The 23,403-nt window shown below is 56.8% G+C and overlaps 1 protein-coding gene across 3 annotated transcripts in view; it reads right to left on the bottom strand.

The window, feature by feature from the left end:
- Positions 1–23,403, bottom strand: part of ACOT7 (acyl-CoA thioesterase 7) — a 134,277-nt gene that overhangs the window by 62,891 nt on the left and 47,983 nt on the right. For all 3 annotated transcript variants that reach the window (XM_031016091.3, XM_031016094.3, XM_055383300.2), the window contains exons 3-4: positions 11,934–12,090; positions 5,991–6,082 (exon numbers count right to left, since the gene is read on the bottom strand). In XM_031016091.3, the coding sequence (XP_030871951.1) occupies positions 5,991–6,082; positions 11,934–12,090 (249 nt within the window). The remainder of the gene's footprint in view (positions 1–5,990; positions 6,083–11,933; positions 12,091–23,403) is intronic.

The raw sequence follows: 23,403 nt of genomic DNA, 5'->3' as shown, positions 1-23,403 counted from the left end.
ACGACCCCAGGCCCTTATAGCCTTGTGTAACTGGGACTATTTTTTCTTCTGTTCATGTGTGTTTAATATAAGTAATAAGAATACAGAAACAGTGAAATCCCATGTGGCTCCACTCCCCAGAGAGATAACCTGGGTCAAGTGTTTGGTTTAGATCCTTCCTGGAATTGCTTTAATGCCTACAAATATATAAAAAGCTCTATGGTGCTGTATGTGGAGCTTAAAAGCAACCGTGTATCTATTTAACGTAATTTTTGTAACTATGTGGGCACTTAGCTTGTTCCCAATTTTTCTTTACTTTTCTTTTCTTTTTTTTTTGAGATGGAGTCTCGCTCTGTCCCAGGCTGAAGTGCAGTGGCGTGATCTCGGCTCACAGCAACCTCTGCCTCCCGGGTTCAAGTGATTTTCCTGCCTCAGCCTCCCCGGTAGCTGGGACGACAGGTGCCCGCCACCATGCCCGGCTAATTTTTGTATTTTTAGTAGAGACGGGGTTTCACGATGTTGGCCAGGCTCATCTTGATCTCTTGACCTTGGGATCTGCCCGCCTCAGCCTCCCAAAGTGCTGGGATTACAGGCGTGAGCCACCGTGCCCGGCCCCCGCTTTTTCACTATTAAAACCATACTAATCCTAGGTTACTTAAAATCATTTTGCACTGTCCCATTCCTTCCTAGGATTCATTACAGAATAAAGGGATCCTCAAAAAGGCCCCACCCACTCTCCCAAGTCCATGACAGAGCAGGAACCCTGTGTGTCCCTGCTGACCCTTGGCCAATCAAACAGGTTATATATTGGTAGAGAATGGGCAGTCAAAGATGGAACCGTCCTCCCGCAGCTCTCCAAATGAATCACAGGGGTTTTGACTCCAGAAGTTAAAAATAAATGTGACTATAAGACTTAGCACAGGCCGGGCATGGTGGCTCGCGCCTGTAATCCCAGCAATTTGGGAGGCTGAGACGGGTGGATCACTTGAGGTCAGGAGTTCGAGACTAGCCTGGCCAACATGGTGAAACCCCTGGCCAACATGGTGAAACCCCGCCTCTACTAAAAATACCAAAATTAGCCAGGGGTGGTGGTGGGCACCTGTAGTCTTAGCCACTTGGGACGCTGAGGCAAGGGAATCGCTTGAATCCGGGAGATGGAGGTTGCAGTGAGCCAAGATTGCGCCACTGCACTCCAGCCTGGGCGACAGAGCGAGACTCCATCTAAAAAAATAAATAAATAAATAAAAAACACCAACAACTCAGCACAAAACCAAAGCTCCTGAGTCCCGGGACACAGCAGGGGGATACTGCATTTCTTGGACGTAACAGACGGTTCACTCACTGCCCTGCTGTGCACACTGGAGGGGATGCACCACACTCGGATGGGACCCTCGGAGGGGCCCTCGGGGCCTGTGTGCTGGCCGCAGGCTGGTTCCAGACCCTCTGCCTGCTCCATCCCCCACGACCTTCTCCCTCCCCCTTGGCCTGGCCAGGGGCCGACTACCACCTGGCTGTTCTGATTAGCCTCCACTTCTGCTCTCACATTCACTCAACCAACCATTCCAGCTGAGCTTGTGGGGAAGCCACGGAACTCAGGGCCCCTCTGGGCCCCTCGGCCGCCTGTTGAAGCCCCTCTGACCTAAGCAAGTTCACTTCAGACGGCTGTGTTAGGCCTTCTTTCAAAAGCCAGTTTTAAACATCTCGATAATTCCTGCTCATGGCTCAGCTCCAAAATTGTGCAGGGTCTCAGCACCATTCACCGTTCCTCGGCGTAACTACCCATCATCTTCAGTTGAGAACCCATCTTCAAAAGAGGCTGAGAAGGGAGCTAAAGCATTTGTTCAAAAGAAGCAAACTGTGGGGAGTGTTTTAAGTTGCAGTGGATAATTCAACCTTTTCCTCCATAAATAAACCACGTCCTAATGTTCCACCGGCCAAGTAACGACTGTGAGAAGAGAGTCTGTGCTGTGTATCTACCTAGGAACATTGGTGGGTGAACTTCAGCATCCTCAAGAGATGCCTTTTAAAGGGATTTTTTTTTTTAAAGGAGCCAGCCCCCGGTCTAATAAATCCTTGTGGTATCCAGTACATTTGTCTGGGCTTGGCGGGCGCACAGGGAAATGATGGCGCCCGGTCCTGGACACAAGCCATGAGGAGAAGCCCAGCCTCCTCCCCGATGCTGCCTTTCCATCTGGGAACAAAACCGCTGGAACATTTTAATGATGGCTGGCACTTAACTCTCACCCCCGAGAGCTCATCAAACCCAACTGATCTGAAGCAGCAGACAGCGTGGCCCAAATATCTGAGAGACAGGCTGTGAACCTCTTCGCTTGAGCACACATTCAGACATTTGAAAAAAACCAAAGCATCCACCCCCGACGACCACTCAGCCTGTCCAGGGCTGCGGCTGCCCCTCTGGTCATCCTGGGGCCCCTCGGGCCCATCACAGGCCCACTGAGGTTCCCTGCTCACTGGGAAAGCTGCAGGCAGGCTGGGGAGGAAGGTGGAGCAAAGAAAAGACGTCCTGCGCTAGACGACTGTGCACATGGCCGGCAGCTGGGTTCCTCCAGGGAGATGCACACATCCAGGAAACCAGTGTGTGTGTGTGGTGTGTGTGTGTGTGTGTGCATGCGTGTTCAAGATATCTACATGCATACGTATGTGACATCTCTATTTGTATGTGTATATATATCTGTATATCTATACATACAGGGATGTACATTTTCCTAAATCGGGGATGGCTGTCTGTAGAAAGGTCAGCGGGAGCATGCTCATGGAATATAAGACAGCCCTGTGGCCAGGCCACCAGCAGATGGGCACAAATGCCCACCGGAGCCAGGGAAGGAAGCTGTACTTTCTGGGATTCCTAAGCAGGCCTCTGGCCGGGCCCACCAGTGAAAAAACCAGAGACCTAGATTCCAAATCAGCGGGAGGTTTATACTACGTGGGCCTAGCGTGTGTTGGGGGGAAGATGGTGCAAAGAGCTCTGAACAACAGCTGCAGCTGAGAACCGTGCAGCCTCTCCCATCTGCGGCTCCGGCTGCCTCGGCGCCATGGAATGGTTTCAACAACTCCTCGACAAGGCCAAGTTGGTATTTATGTCTCATCAAACCCACTCTACAAAGGAAATGAAAAAGCAACTGGGAGCTACTCCAGGATGTGGGAGGGAGGGAGCTAATTACTGGGCAAGGAGAGGCGAGGCTAAGAGGGGCCACGCTGAAAGCACCCTGTCCCTGCAGCGAGGGGATGGGAGCCAGGGGAGTCAGAAGCTACCCGTCCCCTCCACTGGCCAAAAACCCAACAGCTCTTGGCGCATCGATCCTAAGCGACAAGGCGGCAAAAGTGACTGTGTTCAGGTCCAGACCCGCCCCTCGGTATCATCCGCCTGAGATGTACCATCAGATGCTGAAGCCAGGCATGGGGCCTGGGAAAGATTTCAGAACTGGGTAGCATCTGAAAATTAAATCCGTTAAATGCTCTGTCTCAATATTTACATGTGATGTGGCTCACTGAACGCCAAGGGCTTAGAGAAAAGAATAAACGTGGGGTGGGTGCGCTTGCAATTCTGCGGAGAACAGCCAGGAGCCCCCACCTGACCCCTGCTCCTTAGGTCTTCAATCACCCCCAAGTTAGCACTGCTGAAAATGACCACAACTTCCATCTCAGCCAAGAAGCAGGGAGAGAACATTCCCACGAAGAACAAGAGACGGGAGAGGGTGTTGAACCGAGGGCTGGTGCAGTGGGTTGAACAGCATCCCTCAAAATGTATATCCACCTGAAACCTCAAAATGCAAATGCTTCCAAAAACCAGGTCTTTGTAGTTGTAAATAGTTAGAATGAGGTCACAGCAGAATGGGACGGGCCCTGAGCCCAGTGACCCGTGCTCCCGTAAGCAGGCCGTGCGAAGATGGAGGCAGAAGCTTCAGTGACGCAGCCTCAGCCAAGGGACTCCTGGAGCCACCCGGCGCTGGAGACGCCAGGAGGGATCCTAGCCTGGGGCCAGTGGAGGGCGCGGGGCCTTGCCCATACCTTTGCACTTCTGGCCTCCAGAACTGTGACAGAATCAACTTCTATTGTTTGAGAGCTACCCAGTCAGTGGCACTTTGTCACAGCAGCCCCGGGAGACTGTCAGGTGGGAGTGTGAGACCTCGGACTCCACACCCCGACCCTGAGCCCCCGCCCACTGGCCAGATTCTGGCATGCTGCCATCCTGCTCTCATAAAACCAAAGCTGCAGCCACCAGCCTGCCCTTCCCATTAAATATGGACAGGGCTCCCCTGTCACCAAGATTAAAAAAAAACAAAATCTAGGCCAAACAGCAGCTGGACCCGGCAGCCAGCCACACCCACCTGGGGAGACACCCCACCCAGACCTTCACTGCCCTCTGAGGAGACCCTGGCAGGGTGCCTGGTCAGACACGGAGCTGGGGACAGAAGAGACGGCAGGAAGCAGGTCTCAAGGAGCACCTCCCCAGTCTCACATGGGCAGTGGCAGCAGGGACTGAGGCCCCATCAGCCCTGGTGACCGGGGGGCCACGGGAAGACGGAGAGCCAGGCCTCCTACAGGCGGGAAGTGGCCTGCACCCGGCAAACGCTGGGGAGGGAACCAGGGCTTCCGGCAGCGGCAAGAGCACCCAGCGTCTCTATTGGGTCTGGAAGCAAAAAGAGCAGGCACCAATTCCTGACAATCTGGTTCTCAGTTTTATTATTTCTAAAAATGTATTCTATATATATATCTCAGCCGGAGGAAAAGCTCCCTGCCGGGGCCCACACTGCAGAGACTCAGAATCCTGGTTCCTTCCCTCTAAGAAGAGCTCTTCCTGGGGGCTGAGGCCTGTGGACCGCAGGGTCAGGCTGCGGGAGGAGCTGGTCACATCTGTCCTTGGACTTGCCAATGAACTTGGGGCATAGGAGAAGGAGGCGAGGGAGTACTTTTAGGGAATGAATTAAATTTCTTTATTCCCAATGTCTCCCCTCCAGGAGTCTGTATGTGTGGCTTCCACAGGCTTCGCCCACAGGCCCGCCCATGGCAGGACCCCTCTGACAACATAATGAACTGGTATTATGAAAGGTGCTTCCGCCGGGCGCAGTGGTTCACACCTGTAACCCCAGCACTTTGGGAGGCCGAGGTGGGTGGATCATGAGGTCAGGAGATCAAGACCATCCTGGCTAACATGGAGAAATCCCATCTCTACTAAAAAATATATATAAAATAATTAGCTGGGCGTGGTGGCGGGCGCCTGTAGTCCCAGCTACTCAGGAGGCTGAGGCAGGAGAATGGCGTGAACGTGGGAGGCGGAGCTTGCAGTGAGCCGAGATCGCGCCACTACACTCCAGCCTGGGCAACAGAGCAAGATTCCTTCTCAAAAAAACAAAAAAAAACAAAAAGAAAGAAAGAAAGAAAGATGCTTCCAACCACAGCGAAGCCAGAAATGAGAGAAACCCAGAGAAGGAGACAGACCCCAGCAGGGGACAAGAAGGGAGAAAGACAAAAGCTCATATGACAGCTGTCTCCACAGCCACTGCGTCAGAAGCAGAGATCAGAACCAGCTTGCAGGGGCCACGGGGAAGCAGCCGGCCCGGCCCGGGCAGCCTGGTGGTCCTGGCTCCCGAAAGGACATGTCACTATCACGATCCTGTCACCGTCTTTTCTCTGGTTAGGGAGTGTGACAAAAAGGTCCCTAGGTTGGAGGGATGTTTGCGTCCGCGGGTTCTGGGCCAGCTTGCGCTCACATTCCCAGCGTGAATTAAACATACGTTAGAAGATCCCACACAGACATGTCTCCTCCCCACCCGTGTTTCCTCGGAGGCGGGACAGAAACTCCTGTGGAGCCAGGGATGCCCTGCCCAGCCCAGAGGGGACACTGCCTGCTGGCGGACCTGGCCCCCTGTGCCCTAGCTCTGGCCTGTTGCTCCCTTGGGACCCTTAGCTGAACGAGCCTCCCGACATCAGGTGAGGTGACCTGATCTCTGCCATCTGCCCCCAAGAGAGAAGTAGAAAGGGCACCTTACCACAACAGGAGGCACCTCGAGGACCTTGTCCACGTTCTTCAGCGACAGGGGCACATACCACAGGGTGGCCTTATTGGTCAGCTTTTTGGCACCTTAAGAGAAGAAAATCACATTAAGTGACGCCCGGGAGACGGGGTGGGAATGTGAGCGGCCAGGCACGTGGCAGGTGCTGCTCCAGCGCCCGGTCCCAGTACCTGAAACACACCGCACCGTGCACCACCTCTCTGGCCCCCAACCCCCAAGCCCCCAAGGCCTTTTCAGCATCCTGGCCGGGGAGTGCTGCCATCATGTGAGTGTGGACAAACAGAACAAGAGACCCCAGAGCCCATGGAGAGAGGCTGCGTGGGGCCCACCCCCATCACAAGGCATGCCCCCCCAAAACTGGCTTGGGCTCAGGACCCCATCCCCTCCCAATGCACCCACTCTGGGGCAGTTCTCCCTTTCCAGGGGCTGCTGAAAAGACTTCAGACCACGTGGTTTAAGCCTGGATGGTCGGGAGCTGGTCAGCCACAACACCCAACAGGGATCACCCTGGAGGGCACCAACTGCAGGCAACCTCCTCTTCCTGGTGTTTTGACAGAAAGGGAGCTTGATTATGAAAACACATCAGAGGCTCCCAACGAGCCTCCCAGACAGAGGGGAAGGACTGACTGGCTGCAGGCAGACGCCCTTCGTTCTGCCCAGGGACACGAGGCTGAGCCCGCTTCACCTGCTGGCTCAAGTCTCCACCAACTGATCTCTGCTGACATCGAACGTCAAAATCAAAAGTGCCTTGCTGGGGAGCTTGACGTCCTGATGCTCAGACAAGCAACGTCTTCTGCAGATCCCATCCACCTGTCTAAGCACTGCCAAGAACTCCCGCCAAACGGGGAAGCCCAGAAAGACACTTGGCCCATACAGACGTGCAGGCTGCAGAGGCTCAGGAGGATGTGGAGGCTGTGCCCAGGCAGAGCAGCCCAGGGGAGGGGCAGGGGGGACGGCCAGGGCCCCCAAGTCCAAAGCACAGAGCAGCAGAGCCAGCTCATCACGCCCCATTTTTGCCACCCCAGGAACTTCCTTTCCTTCACACCAGACACTTGGGTGTGCTGCCAGCCCATCCAAAGCTCCACCAGAAGCTTCCAGGTGCCAAGAGATGGGCTATAGGCTGCTGACTCCTTGGGGCACTGAGCCCACCCACAGAGCAAAGTGGGGCTGCAGGACAGGGAGGCCTGTCCGTGCTGAGAAACAGAGGCTTGTGGCCTGCTGGGGCTAAAGGAGCCTAGAGATCCCTGGTGTACACCCCTCACTTGTACAGAAGGAGCCTGAGGCCCAGAGACGTCTAGGGGTTTACCCAGGGTCACACAGCAACTTGGTGCCATACTCCCATGTCCCAGTCATTTCAGAGAAGTATCTGCAAGGATGCCTTTAAAAACTGGCTTCGTCAGGCATGGTGGCTCACACCTGTAATCCCAGCACTCTGGGAGGCTGAGGTGGGTGGATCACTTGAGCTCAGGAGTTCCAGACCAGCCTGGGCAACATGGCGAAACCCCGTCTCTACCAAAAATACAAAAAATTAGCTGGGTTGGCTGGGCACGGTGGCTCACGCCTGTAATCCCAGCACTTTGGGAGGCCAAGGCAGGTGGATCACCTGAGGTCGGGAGTTTGAGACCAGCCTAACCAACATGGAGAAACCCTGTCTCTACTAAAAATACAAAAATTAGCCGGGCGTGGTGGTGCCTGTAATCCCAGCTACTCGAGAGGCTGAGGCAGGAGAACAGCTTGAACCCAGGAGGCAGAGGTTGCGGTGAGCCGAGATGGCGCCATTGCACTCTAGGCTGGGCAACAAGAGCAAAACTCTGTCTCAAAAAAAAAAAAAAAAAAAAATTAGCTGGGCATGGCGGTGCACACCTGTGGTCCCAAAGGCTGAGAAAGGAGGATCGCTTGAGCCCAGAAGGCAGAGATTACAGTGAGCCTAGATTGCACCACTGCACTCCAGCCTGGGCGACAGAGCGAGGCCCTGTTTTAAAAAAATAAATAAAAGTGGCTTCTTCAATGTGGAAGATCCTCACTATAAAGCAGAAGAGTGAACTGCAGGAAGTAACGGAGGAAAGGGAGACAGGAGCAGCCCCAGGGCCCTGCCCAAAACCCCCAGAGGAGCTCACTTCCCACCAGTTACCTGAACCTGCCTTCCCAAGGCAAAGCGCTTTTCCTCCTCAATAAACACAGCCCCAGGCTCCAAATCAAGCCCCAGGGGGCCCATTAAGAAAAGGCCTGTGCCTGCCCCTCCTCCCCACACGGAACACACCTTGAGAACGTGGGGCTCCCAGTGCTTGGGAACCACAGGCAAATAATATGAGAAAATATTTCCACCGCACTTTGACTGAGAGTGAATCTGACAACCTGCTTTTGGGAATAAAGATTTCCTGTTGGATTCAGCTAGAGCCAGCCTGACAAGCCGGTTTCCATGACAACTCGAGTGGCCCTCTGGACCTAAATGAACACCATGGAGCAAATGAGGCAAACATGCTAATTGTATTTTCTCCATCATTTAACGAAACCATCAAAAGACAACGGCAGTATTAGAAAATTATCTCTCGGCCAGCTGCGGTGGCTTACGCCTGTAATCCCAGCACTTTGGCAGGCTGAGGCAGGCGGATCACGAGCTCAGAATCGAGACCATCCTGGCTAACAGGTCTCTACTAAAAATACAAAAAAATTAGCCAGGCATGGTGACACGTGCCTGTAATCCCAGCCACTCGGGAGGCTGAGGCAGGAGAATCACTTGAACCTGAGAGGCGGAGTTGTAGTGAGCCGAGATCGCGCCACTGCACTCTAGCCTGCACGACAGAGCAAGACTCGGTCTCAAAAAAAAAAAAAAAAAAAAAATCTCTTACAATCTTAAGAGCTCCCAGCTATTTTTCTGGAGCAATTCACAGCAATCACATCCCAGTTAGCTTAATATTTTGACAGTTGCTGGAGATAAATGAGCTGCCTCAAAGGCAAGGTTTGCGGGTCGTCTGCCTGGGCCTGTGCTCGCTCAGTGGCCTCGTGACAGGCAGCACAGCCCAGGTAAAGGCGATACACAGAACAGGGGACCCCTGTCTCCTGGGGTGGAGACAGCACACAGATGTCACGCACACAGCTTATGACTCAGCCTGCTCCGGGCCAGGGTCCCCGCGCGCGTCCTCTGCCCCCACCTGCAATACCCCTATCTTTCAGAGGTCACCACCCATTCAGCCAGTGCTCCCCGTGTGCCCACAGTGTGCCAGGCACTGTTCTTGGTGTTGGGGCCTTCATGAGTTCAATTTCCAGGGGACACATGGGCAGAGACAGAGAAGGGCCTCAAGAGAACAATAGAGACTGCAGAGAGAGATGGCAGAGAAGCAGAAGCACAGACGAGGAGATGAGCAAGACAGAGGGGGAGATGAGACTCGCAGTCACAGAGTGAGACAACAGTGGGCTCTGGGGCCTGACCAAGATATGGAGAAAAGCCACAGCCCTGGGGCTCCAACGCCTCCCTGCCCAGCCCCTGCTACAGGGAAAAGGCTGAAGCTGGGAGGAAGAACCTGGGGCACCGCCCAGCCCCACTGGGAAAAGCCTTCATGTGCTGGCAAGCGTATCCTGCCTTCTCCAAGCCTCACGCGCACGACAGGGCAATGCCAGCCCTGATGTCCCCAGGGAGGAGGGGTGGGCATCTCTGTCCCTCTCTGAGCCCATCCTTCGGAGGAGGAGGAGAAGGCCGAGGGCTGTGGTGGCCAGAACACAGCTGGGAGGCCGAGAAGCTCCCAGCACCTTCTGGGTGAGCTGGTGGGGGCTGCTCTCTCATGCTCGCGCCTGCCTTGGCTCTGCACAGGAGCCTCTCCCCCTCTCAGCCCCTAAAGAGCAAGGGATCCTCACGAATATGTCAGATCGTGTCGTCCTCATCAAAACCCCATCAGCCAGCATGTCTCAGCACTGATGCCAGTTCTTCCTGGTCGCCTCTGCTCATTCACTTATTCATTCATTCATTTGCTCATCCACTATCAGTTCCATATCTATTATGGGCCAGCAGAAGCGTCCAGGAAAGGGAAGTTCATGATCTAGGGAGTTCCTCAAGCTCAGTACCCCTGACCTTTGGCCTGCATCACTCTCTGCTGTGGGGACAGCAGGTCCCAGCCATGCTGAAAGCCTGAGAACGCCTTTCTGTCTCCCTGCCTCTCTCCCCATCATCCCAAACTGCTCGGCTGGGCTCGGTGGCTCATGCCTGTAATCCCAGCACTTTGGGAGGCCGAGGCAGCTGGATCACCTGAGGTCAGGAGTTTCAGACCACCCTGGCCATCATGGTGAAACCCTGTCTCTACTAAAAATACAAAAATTAGCCAGGTATGGTGGCTCATGCCTGTAATCCCAGCTACTCAGGAGGCTGAAGCAGGAGAATAGCTTGAACCTGGGAGGCAGGAGAATAGCTCGAACCTGGGAGGCAGAGGTTGCGGTGAGCCAAGATCGCACCACTGCACTCCAGACTGGGCAACAGAGTGAGACACCATCTCAAAAAAAAAAAAAAAGAAAAAAAAAGAAACCTGCTCTTCAGGGCTTCCTCTGAGGCTGTGGCCTCTGATGGACCACAAAGGGGGCTTTCATGGCAGAAAATCTGCAAAGCAGATCCCTTCCTGGCATTTTTGAAGCCACCAACTCCTGCAATGACAAAGGGCACTGCTGACTGGGCCCTCACAAGCAGGAAGGTCCTAGGACGCAGGAGAGCGTGGCAGGCCATCCCTCCTCTCCAGGAAGGGGCCAAGGCTCTACCCCCAGCACAGTCGGAGAAGAGCTGCGACCTCACAGGAGATGGCAGGGAACCCCCAAGGCCCCTAAAGTGGGGAACCCACCCAGCCCTGAGCCTCTCCCGAGTCGTGGGCGCTGCTCCTGTTGTGGGAGGTGCCCATACACCCCTTCCTGGGCCACATCCTGAGACCAGCATCCAGGGTCCCTCTGATGTCAGAGGTGCCTGCTGAGGGAGCAGCAGGCAATGGGAACGCAGACCACCTTCCACCCCAGGCCCTTGCTCAGCTCCATCTGCCCACCTGCCAGAGCTGGGCTGACACAGCCATTCTAATCAACCCTGCTGAGGTCCTCAGAATGTTCTAGATGCATAACTGTGCTTGCTACCGGCCCGTCATGAGGAAGAGGACTCAAGCCTCTTAAATGGCTGTGAGCTGGCACTCCACGGGGCAGCCACTGCTGAGGAACAGGCATGGGGAAGAGGAGGAAACCGGCCCAGCCTCTCTGCATGGGAGGACTGGTGACCTGGGAGGTGGCAGGGAGAGGACCAGGGGCAGGGGAAGAGGCCCGCCTTCCCCCTCACCTCCCGTCCCCAGCCTGGGTATAAAAAGAAGTGTGAGCTGGTGAACACTGGAGCCGCCCCCTCCTGCAGCGCCCAGTGGGAAGGGGAAGGGGGTTTCCATGGTTACCATGGCCAAGGAGGAGAATATTCAGATGAAAGCAGAGGCAAAGGTTCACCCAGTGAGCTTCTATCTGAGCCTGGTTTCTGGGGCTCCCAGGAGTGGGCAGTGTCCTCTCTGGAGCCAACACCTCCCTATGCTTGAGGAGGGCAAGCAGGGCAGGGAGACCTGCAGAGGGGTGGATGGTGCGTACCGGCCTCACAGCCCGCGCCCAGCCCCTGCCATGGATGAGCTGGCCACAGGCAGCAGGACAGGCAGCGGTGATGTGCTCAGGCCGGACCCACACAGCAGGGTTGAGTCCTGCTCTGGGTAACTGAACTCGTTTCTTAACCCCTCTGTGCCCCTTTCCTGTCTGCAAAATCAGGGCAATGGACATAGCTGCTCCCAGGGCCATGGTGGGAGGTGAGAGAGGTCTCATTGGTGGAAAAGGGGCCAGGCCCTGGAGCGTCCTCTGCCCTTAGGAGGGAAGCAGCTGTGTAGCCACGGCCCTTACTGCTCCAGTCAACACTGTCGCTCCCAGAAGTACCTGTGAGGATGTTTTCGGACATCACGTTGACCTGCACCTCCACAGAGTGCTTGGAGGTATAGGTGATCTCCGCGCTGACATGCGCCACCTCACCGATGCACATGGGAGACAGGAAGTCGGTGCGCTCGACACGAGCCAGGGCGGCCACACAGCGCTCCTGTGGAGACAGAGGCAGTGGTCAGCCCAGGTCAGCCAGCCCAGCCCCGAGAGCCCCACCCAGGACATGCCCCCTGGAAACTGTCTTTGCCTTTGCTTTCATTCCCCACTGTGAAAGCAACCAATGTATCGCCATTTATTGGCACCGTGTTTTTGTTGTTGTTTTTTTTGAGATGGAGTCTCGCTCTGTCACCCAGGCTGCAGTGCACTGGCAAGATCTCGGCTCACTGCAAGCTCAGCCTCCCGGGTTCACGCCATTCTCCTGCCTCAGCCTCCCGAGTAGCTGGGACTACAGGCGCCCGCTGGGACTACAGCAGGCCTCCCGAGTAGCTGGGACTACAGCCACCACACCCGGCTAATTTTTTGTTTTTTTGTTTTGTTTTGTTTTTTGTTTTTGAGATGGAGTCTCGCTCTGTCACCCAGGCTGGAGTGCAGTGGTGCGATCTCCCCTCACTGCAAGCGCCGCCTCCCAGATTCACGCCATTCTCCTGCCTCAGCCTCCCGAGTAGCTGGGACTACAGGCGCCCGCCACCATGCCCGGCTAATTTTTTTGTATTTTTAGTAGAGACGGGGTTTCTCCATGTTAGCCAGAATGGTCTCAATCTCCTGACCTCGTGATCCGCCCGCCTCGGCCTCCCAAAGTGCTGGGATTACAGGCATGAGCCACCGCGCCCGGCCTAGCACCGCGCATTCCTAAACACAAAAGCACAGGGATGTAGAGGAGCCCTGCAGAGTCCAGCCCAAAGCAACTGCTGCAGGCGATTCCCCAAGTGGTGGGATCACCAGCTGCTTCTTCCTTTCTTCTGATTTTCTCACAATAGGCATGCATTATTTGCATAATATAAAGTGAACAAATGCATACATACTCATTATGGAAAATTTGGGAAATATAGAAAAGTAGAAAGAAGGGGAACGTCACTCCTCCCATTCAAAGATAACCATGGTTACTATTTTGGGATCTGTCTTTCCAGGCTTTTTTCCCAAGAATCGGGGTGGGTTTTGTTGTCTCACTTGTTCGTCTGCCTGGCTCGTTTCACAGTTTTAGTCTAATATAGCTGTGCAAAAACTAAATATACACCCTCACCTTCTGATTCTTTTTCATTCAACGTAGGAAAAATAATCTGCCTGTGTTGTGACACATTCTTTGCAATCACTATTCTTCTTTAGGCCGGGCGCGGTGGCTCATGACTATAATTCCAGAACTTTGGGAGGCCAAGGTGGGCGGATCACATGAGGCCAGGAGTTTGAGACCAGCCTGGCCAACATGGTGAAACTCCATCTCTACTAAAGATACAAAAGGTACCCGGGCGTGGCGGTGCACATCTGTAATCCCAGCTACTCAGGAGGCTGAGGTATGAGAATCGGTTGAACTCGGGACGGGGAGGTTGCAGCGAGCTGAGATTGCGCCACTGCACTCCAGCCTGGGTGACAGAGCAAGACTCCATCTCAAAAACAACAACAACAACAAAACACTAAATACACTCTCACCTTGATTCTTTTTCATTCAGTATGGGAAAAATAATCTGCCCGTGTTGTGACATGGCTCTTTGCAATCACTATTCTTTTTTTTTTGAGATGGAGTCTCGCTCTGTTGCCCAGACTGGAATGCAGTGGTGCAATCTCGGTTCACTGCAACCTCCGCCTCCAGGATTCAGGCAATTCTCCTGCCTCAGCCTCCTGAGTAGCTGGGATTACAGATGTGCACCACCACGCCTGGCTAATTTCTGTATTTTTAGTAAAGATGGGGTTTTACCATGTTGGCCTCAAACTCTTGACTTCAGATGATCCGCCTGCCTCATCCTCCCAAAGGGCTGGGATTACAGGCGTGAGCCACCGTGCCCAGCCCAACTCTTCTTTTTTTTTTTTTTTTTTAAATTAATTATTTATTTTTTTATTTTTTATTGATCATTCTTGGGTGTTTCTCGGAGAGGGGGATTTGGCAGGGTTACAGGACAATAGTGGAGGGAAGGTCAGCAGATAAACAAGTGAACAAAGTTCTCTGGTTTTACTAGGCAGAGGACCCTGCGGCCTTCCGCAGTGTTTGTGTCCCTGGGTACTTGAGATTAGGAAGTGGTGATGACTCTTAACGAGCATGCTGCCTTCAAGCATCTGTTTAACAAAGCACATCTTGCACCGCCCTTAATCCATTCAACCCTGAGTGAATACAGCACATGTTTCAGAGAGCACAGGGTTGGGGGTAGGGTCACAGATCAACAGGATCCCAAGGCAGAAGAATTTTTTCTTAGTACAGAGAAAAGTCTCCCATGTCTACCTCCCTCCACACAGACGCGGCAACCATCCGACCTCTCAATCCTTTCCCCACCTTTCCCCCCCTTCCACTCCACAAAACCGCCATTGTCATCATGGCCCGCTCTCAATGAGCTGCTGGGCACACCTCCCAGACGGGGCGGTGGCCGGGCAGAGGGGCTCCCCACCTCCCAGCAGGGGCGGCCGGGCAGAGGCGCCCCCCACCTCCCGGACGGGGCGGCTGGCCGGGCAGGGGGCTGACCCCCCCCACCTCCCTCCTGGACGGGGCGGCTGGCCGGGCAGAGGGGCTCCTCACTTCCCAGTAGGGGCGGCCGGGCAGAGGCGCCCCTCACCTCCCGGATGGGGCGGCTGGCCAGGCGAGGGGCTGACCCCCCCACCTCCCTCCCGGACGGGGCGGCTGGCCGGGCGGGGGGCTGACCCCCCCCACCTCCCTCCCGGACGGGGCGGCTGGCCGGGCGGGGGGCTGACCCCCCACCTCCCTCCCGGACGGGGCGGCTGGGCGGGCAGAGGGGCTCCTCACTTCCCAGTAGGGGCGGCCGGGCAGAGGCGCCCCTCACCTCCCGGACCTGGCGGCCGGCCAGGCGGGGGGCAAACCCCCCACCTCCCTCCCGGACGGGGCGGCTGGCCGGGCTGGGGGCTGACCCCCCCCACCTCCCTCCCGGACGGAGCGGCTGGCCGGGCAGAGGGGCTCCTCACTTCCCAGTAGGGGCGGCCGGGCAGAGGCGCCCCTCACCTCCCGGACAGGGCGGCCGGCCGGGCGGGGGGCTGACCCTCCCACCTCCCTCCCGGACGAGGTGGCTGCCGGGCGGAGACGCTCCTCACTTCCCAGATGGGGTGGCTGCTGGGCGGAGGGGCTCCTCACTTCTCAGACGGGGCGGTTGCCAGGCATAGGGTCTCCTCACTTCTCAGACGGGGCGGCCGGGCAGAGACGCTCCTCACATCCCGGACGGGGCGGCAGGGCAGAGGTGCTCCCCACATCTCAGACGATGGGCGGCCGGGCAGAGACGCTCCTCACTTCCCAGATGTGATGGCGGCCGGGAAGAGGCCCTCCTCGCTTCCTAGATGGGATGGCGGCTGGGCAGAGACGCTCCTCACTTTCCAGACTGGGCAGCCAGGCAGAGGGGCTCCTCACATCCCAGACGATGGGCGGCCAGGCGGAGACGCTCCTCACTTCCCAGACGGGGCGGCGACCGGGCAGAGGCTGCAATCTCGGCACTTTGGGAGGCCAAGGCAGGCGGCTGGGAGGTGGAGGCTGTAGCAAGCCGAGATCACGCCACTGCACTCCAGCCTGGGCACCATTGAGCACTGAGTGAACGAGACTCCGTCTGCAATCCCGGCAGCTCGGGAGGCCGAGGCTGGCCGATCACTCGCAGTTAGGAGCTGGAGACCAGCCCGGCCAACACAGCGAAACCCCGTCTCCACCAAAAAAATATGAAAACCAGTCAGGCGTGGCGGCGCGCGCCTGCAATCGCAGGCACTCGGCAGGCTGAGGCAGGAGAATCAGGCAGGGAGGTTGCAGTGAGCTGAGATGGCAGCAGCAGCTTCGGCTCGGCATCACAGGGAGACCGTGGAAAGAGCGGGAGAGGGAGACCGTGGGGAGGGGGAGGGGGAGAGGGAGGGGGAGAGGGAGAGGGAGAGGGAGAGGGAGAGGGAGAGGGCTCTTCTTTTTAAAAATTTAAAAGTGGCCGGGCGCAGTGGCTCACGCCTGTAATCCCAGCACTTCGGGAGGCCAAGGCGGGTGGATCACGAGGTCAGGAGATCAAGACCATCCTGGCTAACATGGTGAAACCCCGTGTCTACTAAAAATATAAAAAATTAGCCGGGTGTGGTGGTGGGCGCCTGTAGTCCCAGTTACTCGGGAGGCTGAGGAAGGAGAATGGCGTAAACCCGAGAGGCAGAGCTTGCAGTGAGCCGAGATTGCACCACTGTGCTCCAGCCTGGGCGACTGAGCGAGACTCCGTCTCAAAAAAAAAAAAAAAAAATTTTCAATGTTATTTATCCTTCAAATAGGCGACCCATTCTCATGATTCAAAATGTAAAAGGAACAAAAAAGCCTATGGTGCTGGGTTTACCTCTGGCCACCTCGTCTCCTGTCACACAGGACCCCTTGGCAGCTGGGTCCCATGTGTCAGATCGGACTCCGCATCTACAACCACATGGTGGGGCTCCCAGATGGTGGACATGGACAGGTGGCGCTGCACCTTGCTTTTCTCTCTTCATCTACCCTGGGGATCATCCTCTGTAGGTTTGGGTCTTAGTTCGTTGGGCTGCCATAACAAAATGCCATAGCCTGGGCAGCTTAGACACAACAGAAATTTATTTCTCACAGTCCCGGAGCAGGGAAGTCTCCAGGGACTTGGGTCATTCCAAGATCAGGGACGGGCAGATTCCATGCCTGGTAAGGGCCGGCTTCCTGGTTCACAGACAGTGCTTCTCGTGTGTCCTCACGTGGTGGCTGGGGCAAATGAGCTCCCTCGGGCCCCTTTCATGAAGACATTGATCCCATTCATGAAGCTCCACCCCCATGCCCTCGTCACCTCCCAAAGGCCCCACCCCCTAATACCATCACCCTGGGGGTGAGAATTTCAACACATGAGAGACACGAACACTCAGATGGTGGCTGTATGTGAAAGACTTCCTTATCCTTTCCAGTGACTTCCTTTTCATAGCACTCCAATGTAAAATTATTATCATTTATAGAGACAGGACCTTGCTGTGTTGCCCAGGCAGGAATGCAATGGCTATTCACAGGCACAATCATGCTCACTGCAGCCTCAAACGCCTCCTGGGCTCAAGCGATCCTCCAGCCTCAGCCTCCTGAGTAGCTGTGACTACAGGCACATGCAACCACACCTAACTTTTTTTTAGAAAATTACTTTCAATTGCTAGCCAGGTGGAATTGAACATTCTCCTTCTGTTAGAGATGTGGGGCACCCCCAATTGATTCTCATTATAAACAATGCTGTAATGGGCACCCTTTCACTTAAACCGTTTTCTGCATTTGGGATTATTTTCTGGGCCCAAGGACAAATACTTTTATATATGGTCCTAAGTGTTTCTCGGGACAGTAGTGACTGGCCTGGCCTTTGCCACCTCACGGCATCCTGACCAACACTCAGAATTGACTTATTTCTCATCTTTGCTGAGTAAATGACACAAAAGATGACCTTGTGTTTGAGCCGTGGGGAATGTGAGTCTCCATTTCCCAGAGGACTGCCATGACTTTCTACTGCAACAATCACTTCCTTAGGACATTGACAACATGACACTGAGGAGCCCTCAGGCTTCCCAGGGCAGGCAGGGAGCAGGTGAGGGAGGGGCCTGGGCCAGCTCCGACATCACTGGCCCAGGTGATCTTCACAGCACCCCGACAAGGGGTGCCACATTAGGCAAGCGTCCCAGGGCACACAGAGTATGTGGCAGTCACTTCAAGCCCTGGTGTGTGTGTCTGTGCTCTCCCACCTACCGCCTGCCGCCCCCAAAGCACCGACATGCAGCTCACCCACCTACACGAGGACTCACCGAGGTGGGGTAAACATGCAAGCTCCGGGGCCCACCCCAAACCCAGCACCTGCTTCTTTGGAGGTACGGCTGGGAGCCTCTGTCTGAGCCCTTTCCCAGGTAACTCTCCTGCACACAGGCGCAGGGACTCTGTGACTGCATCTGGGGCTGGGCAAGAAAAGTTCTAGAGCTGGCGAGGGTGGCCCAATGTTTCCCCATTCTGGTTTGCACGGGCTTGTCCCCCAGCAAACCCTGCCCTACTCACAACAGGTCACAGTAAAGCGATGCCTGGAACTGTCTTTCACCCCCAAGTCAATGTATGTGGCTACGGCGCCACCCATTGGCCAAAGGCTGTTAGGGCAGGGTTGCACAGAGCCAGGCAAGAATTAGGCACAGCCTCTGGGCAGGGCAATGCCCATCTTGGAAGGAGCCAAGCACTGTCTGCAAGACCTAAAAGTGGAATGAAGCCAAGTGTGTGTTGTTTGAGGGTGATTAAGTACATTACGGTATGCTATGCTGACACAGATCACACAGACCTATGGGCACGTGCTTTTCCGGGGCAGAGGCCTTCCACCTCCCTGCTCTGCAGCTGGTTTCTGGCAGCATCTGTGGGGCCTCTCAGTGCTGGGTGTACAGAGGGGTGTGGGTCAGAGAAGCCTGGGTTCTGGCTGGGGGGACGGACGAGAAGTAAATGAGGCCACGCCACATGGCATCAGGTGCTCTCAAGACAGCCCAACGATGTTAAGGCGGGGTGTGACTTCAGATGAGAGGCATCTGAGCTGAGGCCTAAAAGACCAGGTGTTAGGCAGGAGGAGGTAGGGGGAGCGTTGGTACCACAGGGAGAGGAAAGAGTAGCGGAGAGGAAAGAGCAGCAGGGAAGGGGGAGGTGGTGGGGAGCCACCAGAACACAGGGACGCAGTGGGAGACATGGACAAAGGTCCAAAGAGGCAGGCTGCCAGGCCTTGCAGGCCAGGATGTGAGGGCCAGGTCCAAGGGTCTCTCAGAGGAGGCACAAAAGCAGGTTCACTCAAAGAGTGACTTGAGGCAGGAGGAAGGCAGAGCGCACCTCTCTGTGCTGTTCGGGACACCCCTCACACAGAACCATCCAGTAGCCTTCCCCACAGTGCCACGGGGACACCTGGTGATGGCTTCAAGCCTGTCCTTCATAGGGCAGAAGGCCACTGATGACCCTTGAGCTTGGTTCTCTCCCAGCTTAACATACTAAAGAAAAAAGTAGGGCTGGGCGCAGTGGCTCACGCCTGTAATCCTAGCACTTTAGGAGGCCGAGGCAGGTGGATCACAAGGTCAGGAGTTCGAGGCCAGCGTGGCCAACATAATGAAACCCTGCCTCTACTAAAAATACAAAAATTAGCCAGGTGTGGTGGCACATGCCTGTAGTCACAGCTACTCGGGAGGCTGAGGCAGGAGAATCACTTGAACCCGGGAGGCAGAGGTTGCAGTGAGCTGAGACCACACCATTGCACTCCAGCCTGGGCGACAGAGCAAGACTCTGTCTCAAAAAAAAAAAAAAAAAAGAAAAGAAGAAGAAAAGTAATGTCTCCCAGGCATCCACACAGGAGTCTTGCCACGGTCCCATTTCACTATCAGGAGACCCTGTGGGAGGATTTCGTTTTACTACCTGGCAGCCTGGGAGGCTGCAGAGGTGGCTCTGTGTGTCTGATGGGTACAGATGGCAGGAGCCGGGACCCAGGACGGTTCTGATTTGCTGGTGGGCGGCTGCTTCCCAGGAGCTGGCAGGGCTCTGGACCAGGCCCAGGGAGTCCCTGAAGGCCAGTGTGATCCAAAACTTCAATACATGGACTGACAAGTATTTGCGTTCCATGGGAAGATCTCCCAGCAGCCAGTGCCTCGGATGAGCCCCACACCTCCTGCTTCCAGGACTACAGGAGCAGGAAAAGCCCCACCCTGCCCTGGGACAGAGCCATGAGCTCCTGATCAGCACCTGCCCAGAAGTGCCCTCTGCCATGCTCTCAAAAGCAATCGGCATCACACGGCCCATGAGGCACAGGTGTCCCAGCAAACCACAGGCACTGGGTTCTTCATGGCCACAGGGCTTCCAGCCAGGACAGCAGCTGCAGAGGCAGAGCCTAAAAGAACAGCTCTGGGCCCTGGGTTCAAATCCTAGCTCTACTGCTTACTAGCTCTGTGACCTTGCGCAGCGACACAACCTCTCCATGTCTCAGTCTCTGTAAACACAGTTAATAAATGGTCCCAACAGGCTGCTGCAGAGATTCGAGGGGATAATGAATGGGAAGAACTCGGTGCTTAGCAAACGACCAGGAGAGGCAGGGATAGCTGTCTCTCTCTGACATGCGGGGATAAGGCAACTGACAAACGTCAAGTGCGTGGACCATACCCAGCATCCAGTGAGGGCCCAGAGAGGGTGCAGTCTCATCCCCATGCCCAGCCCCGGCCATCTCCTGGCTGACGGCAGCTCTGAGGATGCAGCTGTCTGGAAAGCCACCTAACTGTTCTAGGCCTCAGTTTCCCCACTTGTAAAACAGGGTTAAGAACAGTGCCTGGTCCCTCTCCCTCTCCCTCTCCCTCTCCCTCTCCCTCTCCCCACGGTCTCCCTCTCCCTCTCTTTCCACGGTCTCCCTCTGATGCCGAGCCGAAGCTGGACGGTACTGCTGCCATCTCAGCTCACTGCAACCTCCCTGCCTGATTCTCCTGCCTCAGCCTGCCGAGTGCCTGCGATTGCAGGCGCGCCGCCCCACCTGACTGGTTTTCGTATGTTTTTGGTGGAGACGGGGTTTCGCTGTGTTGGCCGGGCTGGTCCCCAGCTCCTAACCGGGAGTGATCGGCCAGCCTCGGCCTCCCGAGGTGCCGGGATTGCAGACGGAGTCTCGTTCACTCGGTGCCCAATGGTGCCCAGGCTGGAGTGCAGTGGCGTGATCTCGGCCCGCTACAACCACCTCCCAGCCGCCTGCCTTGGCCTCCCAAAGTGCCGAGATTGCAGCCTCTGCCCGGCTGCCGCCCCGTCTGGGAAGTGAGGAGCATCTCCGCCTGGCCGCCCATCGTCCGGGATGTGAGGAGCCCCTCTGCCTGGCTGCCCAGTCTGGAAAGTGAGGAGCGTCTCTGCCCGGCCGCCATCCCATCTAGGAAACAAGGAGCGCCTCTTCCCGGCCACCATCACATCTGGGAAGTGAGGAGCGTCTCTGCCCGGCCGCCCATCGTCTGAGATGTGGGGAGCACCTCTGCCCTGCCGCCCCGTCTGAGAAGTGAGGAGCCCCTCCGCCCAGCAGCCACCCCGTCTGGGAAGTGAGGAGCATCTCCGCCCGGCAGCCACCTCGTCCGGGAGGGAGGTGGGGGGGCCAGCCCCCCGCCCGGCCAGCCGCCCTGTCCGGAAGGGAGGTGGGGGGGGCCAGCCCCCCGCCCGGCCAGCCGCCCCGTCCGGAAGGGAGGTGGGGGGGGTCAGCCCCCCGCCCGGCCAGCCGCCCCGTCCGGGAGGGAGGTGGGGGGGTTAGCCCACCGCCCAGCCTGCCGCCCTGTCCGGGAGGGAGGTGGGGGTTCAGCCCCCCGCCTGGCCGGCCACCCGGTCCGAGAGGTGAGGGGCGCCTCTGCCCGGCCGCCCCTACTGGGAAGTGAGGAGCCCCTCTGCCCGGCCAGCCGCTCCGTCCGGGAGGGAGGTGGGGGGGCCAGCCCCCCGCCCGGCCAGCCGCCCCGTCCGGGAGGGAGGTGGGGGGGTCAGCCCCCCGCCCGGCCAGCCGCCCCATCCGGGAGGGAGGTGGGGGGGTTAGCCCCCCGCCTGGCCAGCCGCCCCGTCCGGGAGGTGAGGGGCGCCTCTGCCCGGCCGCCCCTACTGGGAAGTGAGGAGCCCCTCTGCCCGGCCAGCCACTCCGTCCGGGAGGGAGGTGGGGGGGTCAGCCCCCGCCCGGCCAGCCGCCCCGTCCGGGAGGTGAGGGGCGCCTCTGCCCGGCCGCCCCTACTGGGAAGTGAGGAGCCCCTCAGCCCGGCCAGCCGCCCCGTCCGGGAGGGAGGTGGGGGGGTCAGCCCACCGCCCAGCCTGCCGCCCTGTCCGGGAGGGAGGTGGGGGGTCAGCCCCCCGCCTGGCCAGCCGCCCCGTCTGGGAGGGAGGTGGGGGGGTCAGCCCACCGCCCAGCCTGCCGCCCTGTCCGGGAGGGAGGTGGGGGTTCGGCCCCCCGCCTGGCCAGCCGCCCCATCCGGGAGGTGAGGGGCGCCTCTGCCCGGCCACCCCTACTGGGAAGTGAGGAGCCCCTCTGCCCGGCCAGCCGCCCCGTCCAGGAGGGAGGTGGGGGGGGTCAGCCCCCTGCCCGGCCAGCCGCCCCGTCCGGGAGGTGAGGGGCACCTCTGCCCGGCCGCCCCTACGGGGAAGTGAGGAGCCCCTCTGCCCGGCCACCACCCCGTCTTGGAGGTGTACCCAACAGCTCATTGAGAACGGGCCATGATGACAATGGCGGTTTTGTGGAATGGAAAGGGGGGAAAGGTGGGGAAAAGATTGAGAAATCGGATGGTTGCCGTGTCTGTGTAGAAAGAGGTAGACATGGGAGACTTTTCATTTTGTTCTGTACTAAGAAAAAATTCTTCTGCCTTGGGATCCTGTTGATCTGTGACCCTACCCCCAACCCTGTGCTCTCTGAAACATGTGCTGTATCCACTCAGGGTTGAATGGATTAAGGGCGGTGCAAGATGTGCTTTGTTAAACAGATGCTTGAAGGCAGCATGCTCGTTAAGAGCCATAAGAGCCATCACCACTCCCTAATCTCAAGTACCCAGGGACACAAACACTGCGGAAGGCCGCAGGGTCCTCTGCCTAGGAAAACCAGAGAACTTTGTTCACTTGCTTATCTGCTGACCTTCCCTCCACTATTGTCCTGTAACCCTGCCAAATCCCCCTCTGCGAGAAACACCCAAGAATGATCAATAAAAAAAAAAAAAAAAAAAAAAAAGAACAGTGCCTGTCTGGGCAGGTGGCTGGGAAGACTACACAGGGAGAGGAAGGGTGAGCCCCAGCGTGGCCGCGGGCTCATCGTAAGCGCTTACTCGGTGGACGCTCTCCATGACGGTTGACGGTGCCCGGCCCGAGTTCCCAGCATTCATCAGATGATGCCTAAGCACACTCTATGCCTCAGTCTGGAGAAACCAAGGGCACAAGTCCTGCCTGCCCTCGTGGGGCTACCACTCTGTACAAGCACAGCAGGTCAGGAGTGGAGCAGCAGCTGGAAGCAGAGAGGGAGCCAGGCCATCAGGGGCATGGCTGGACACTGTGTTTTGTTTTTGTAGAAACAGGGTCTCACTCTGTCATCCAGGCTGGAGAGCACTGATGTGATCTCAACTCACTGCAGCCTCAACCTTCCTGGGCTCAGGTGATCCTGCTGCCTCAGCCTCCCAAGGAGCTGAGACTATAGGCACATGCCACCACACCCGGCTAATTTTTGTAGTTTTTGTAGAGACAAAGTTTCATCATGTTGCCCAGTCTGGCCTCAAACTCCTGAGCTCAAGTGATCTGTCCATCTTAGCTTCCCAAAGTGCTGGGATTAGAACATTTTTATGTAGAGCCTAG

Source organism: Gorilla gorilla, chromosome 1, assembly GCF_029281585.2.
Source record: "Gorilla gorilla gorilla isolate KB3781 chromosome 1, NHGRI_mGorGor1-v2.1_pri, whole genome shotgun sequence".
In the NCBI taxonomy this organism is placed as follows: Eukaryota; Metazoa; Chordata; class Mammalia; order Primates; family Hominidae; genus Gorilla; species Gorilla gorilla.
This window is presented reverse-complemented; position numbering and strand designations above follow the sequence as displayed.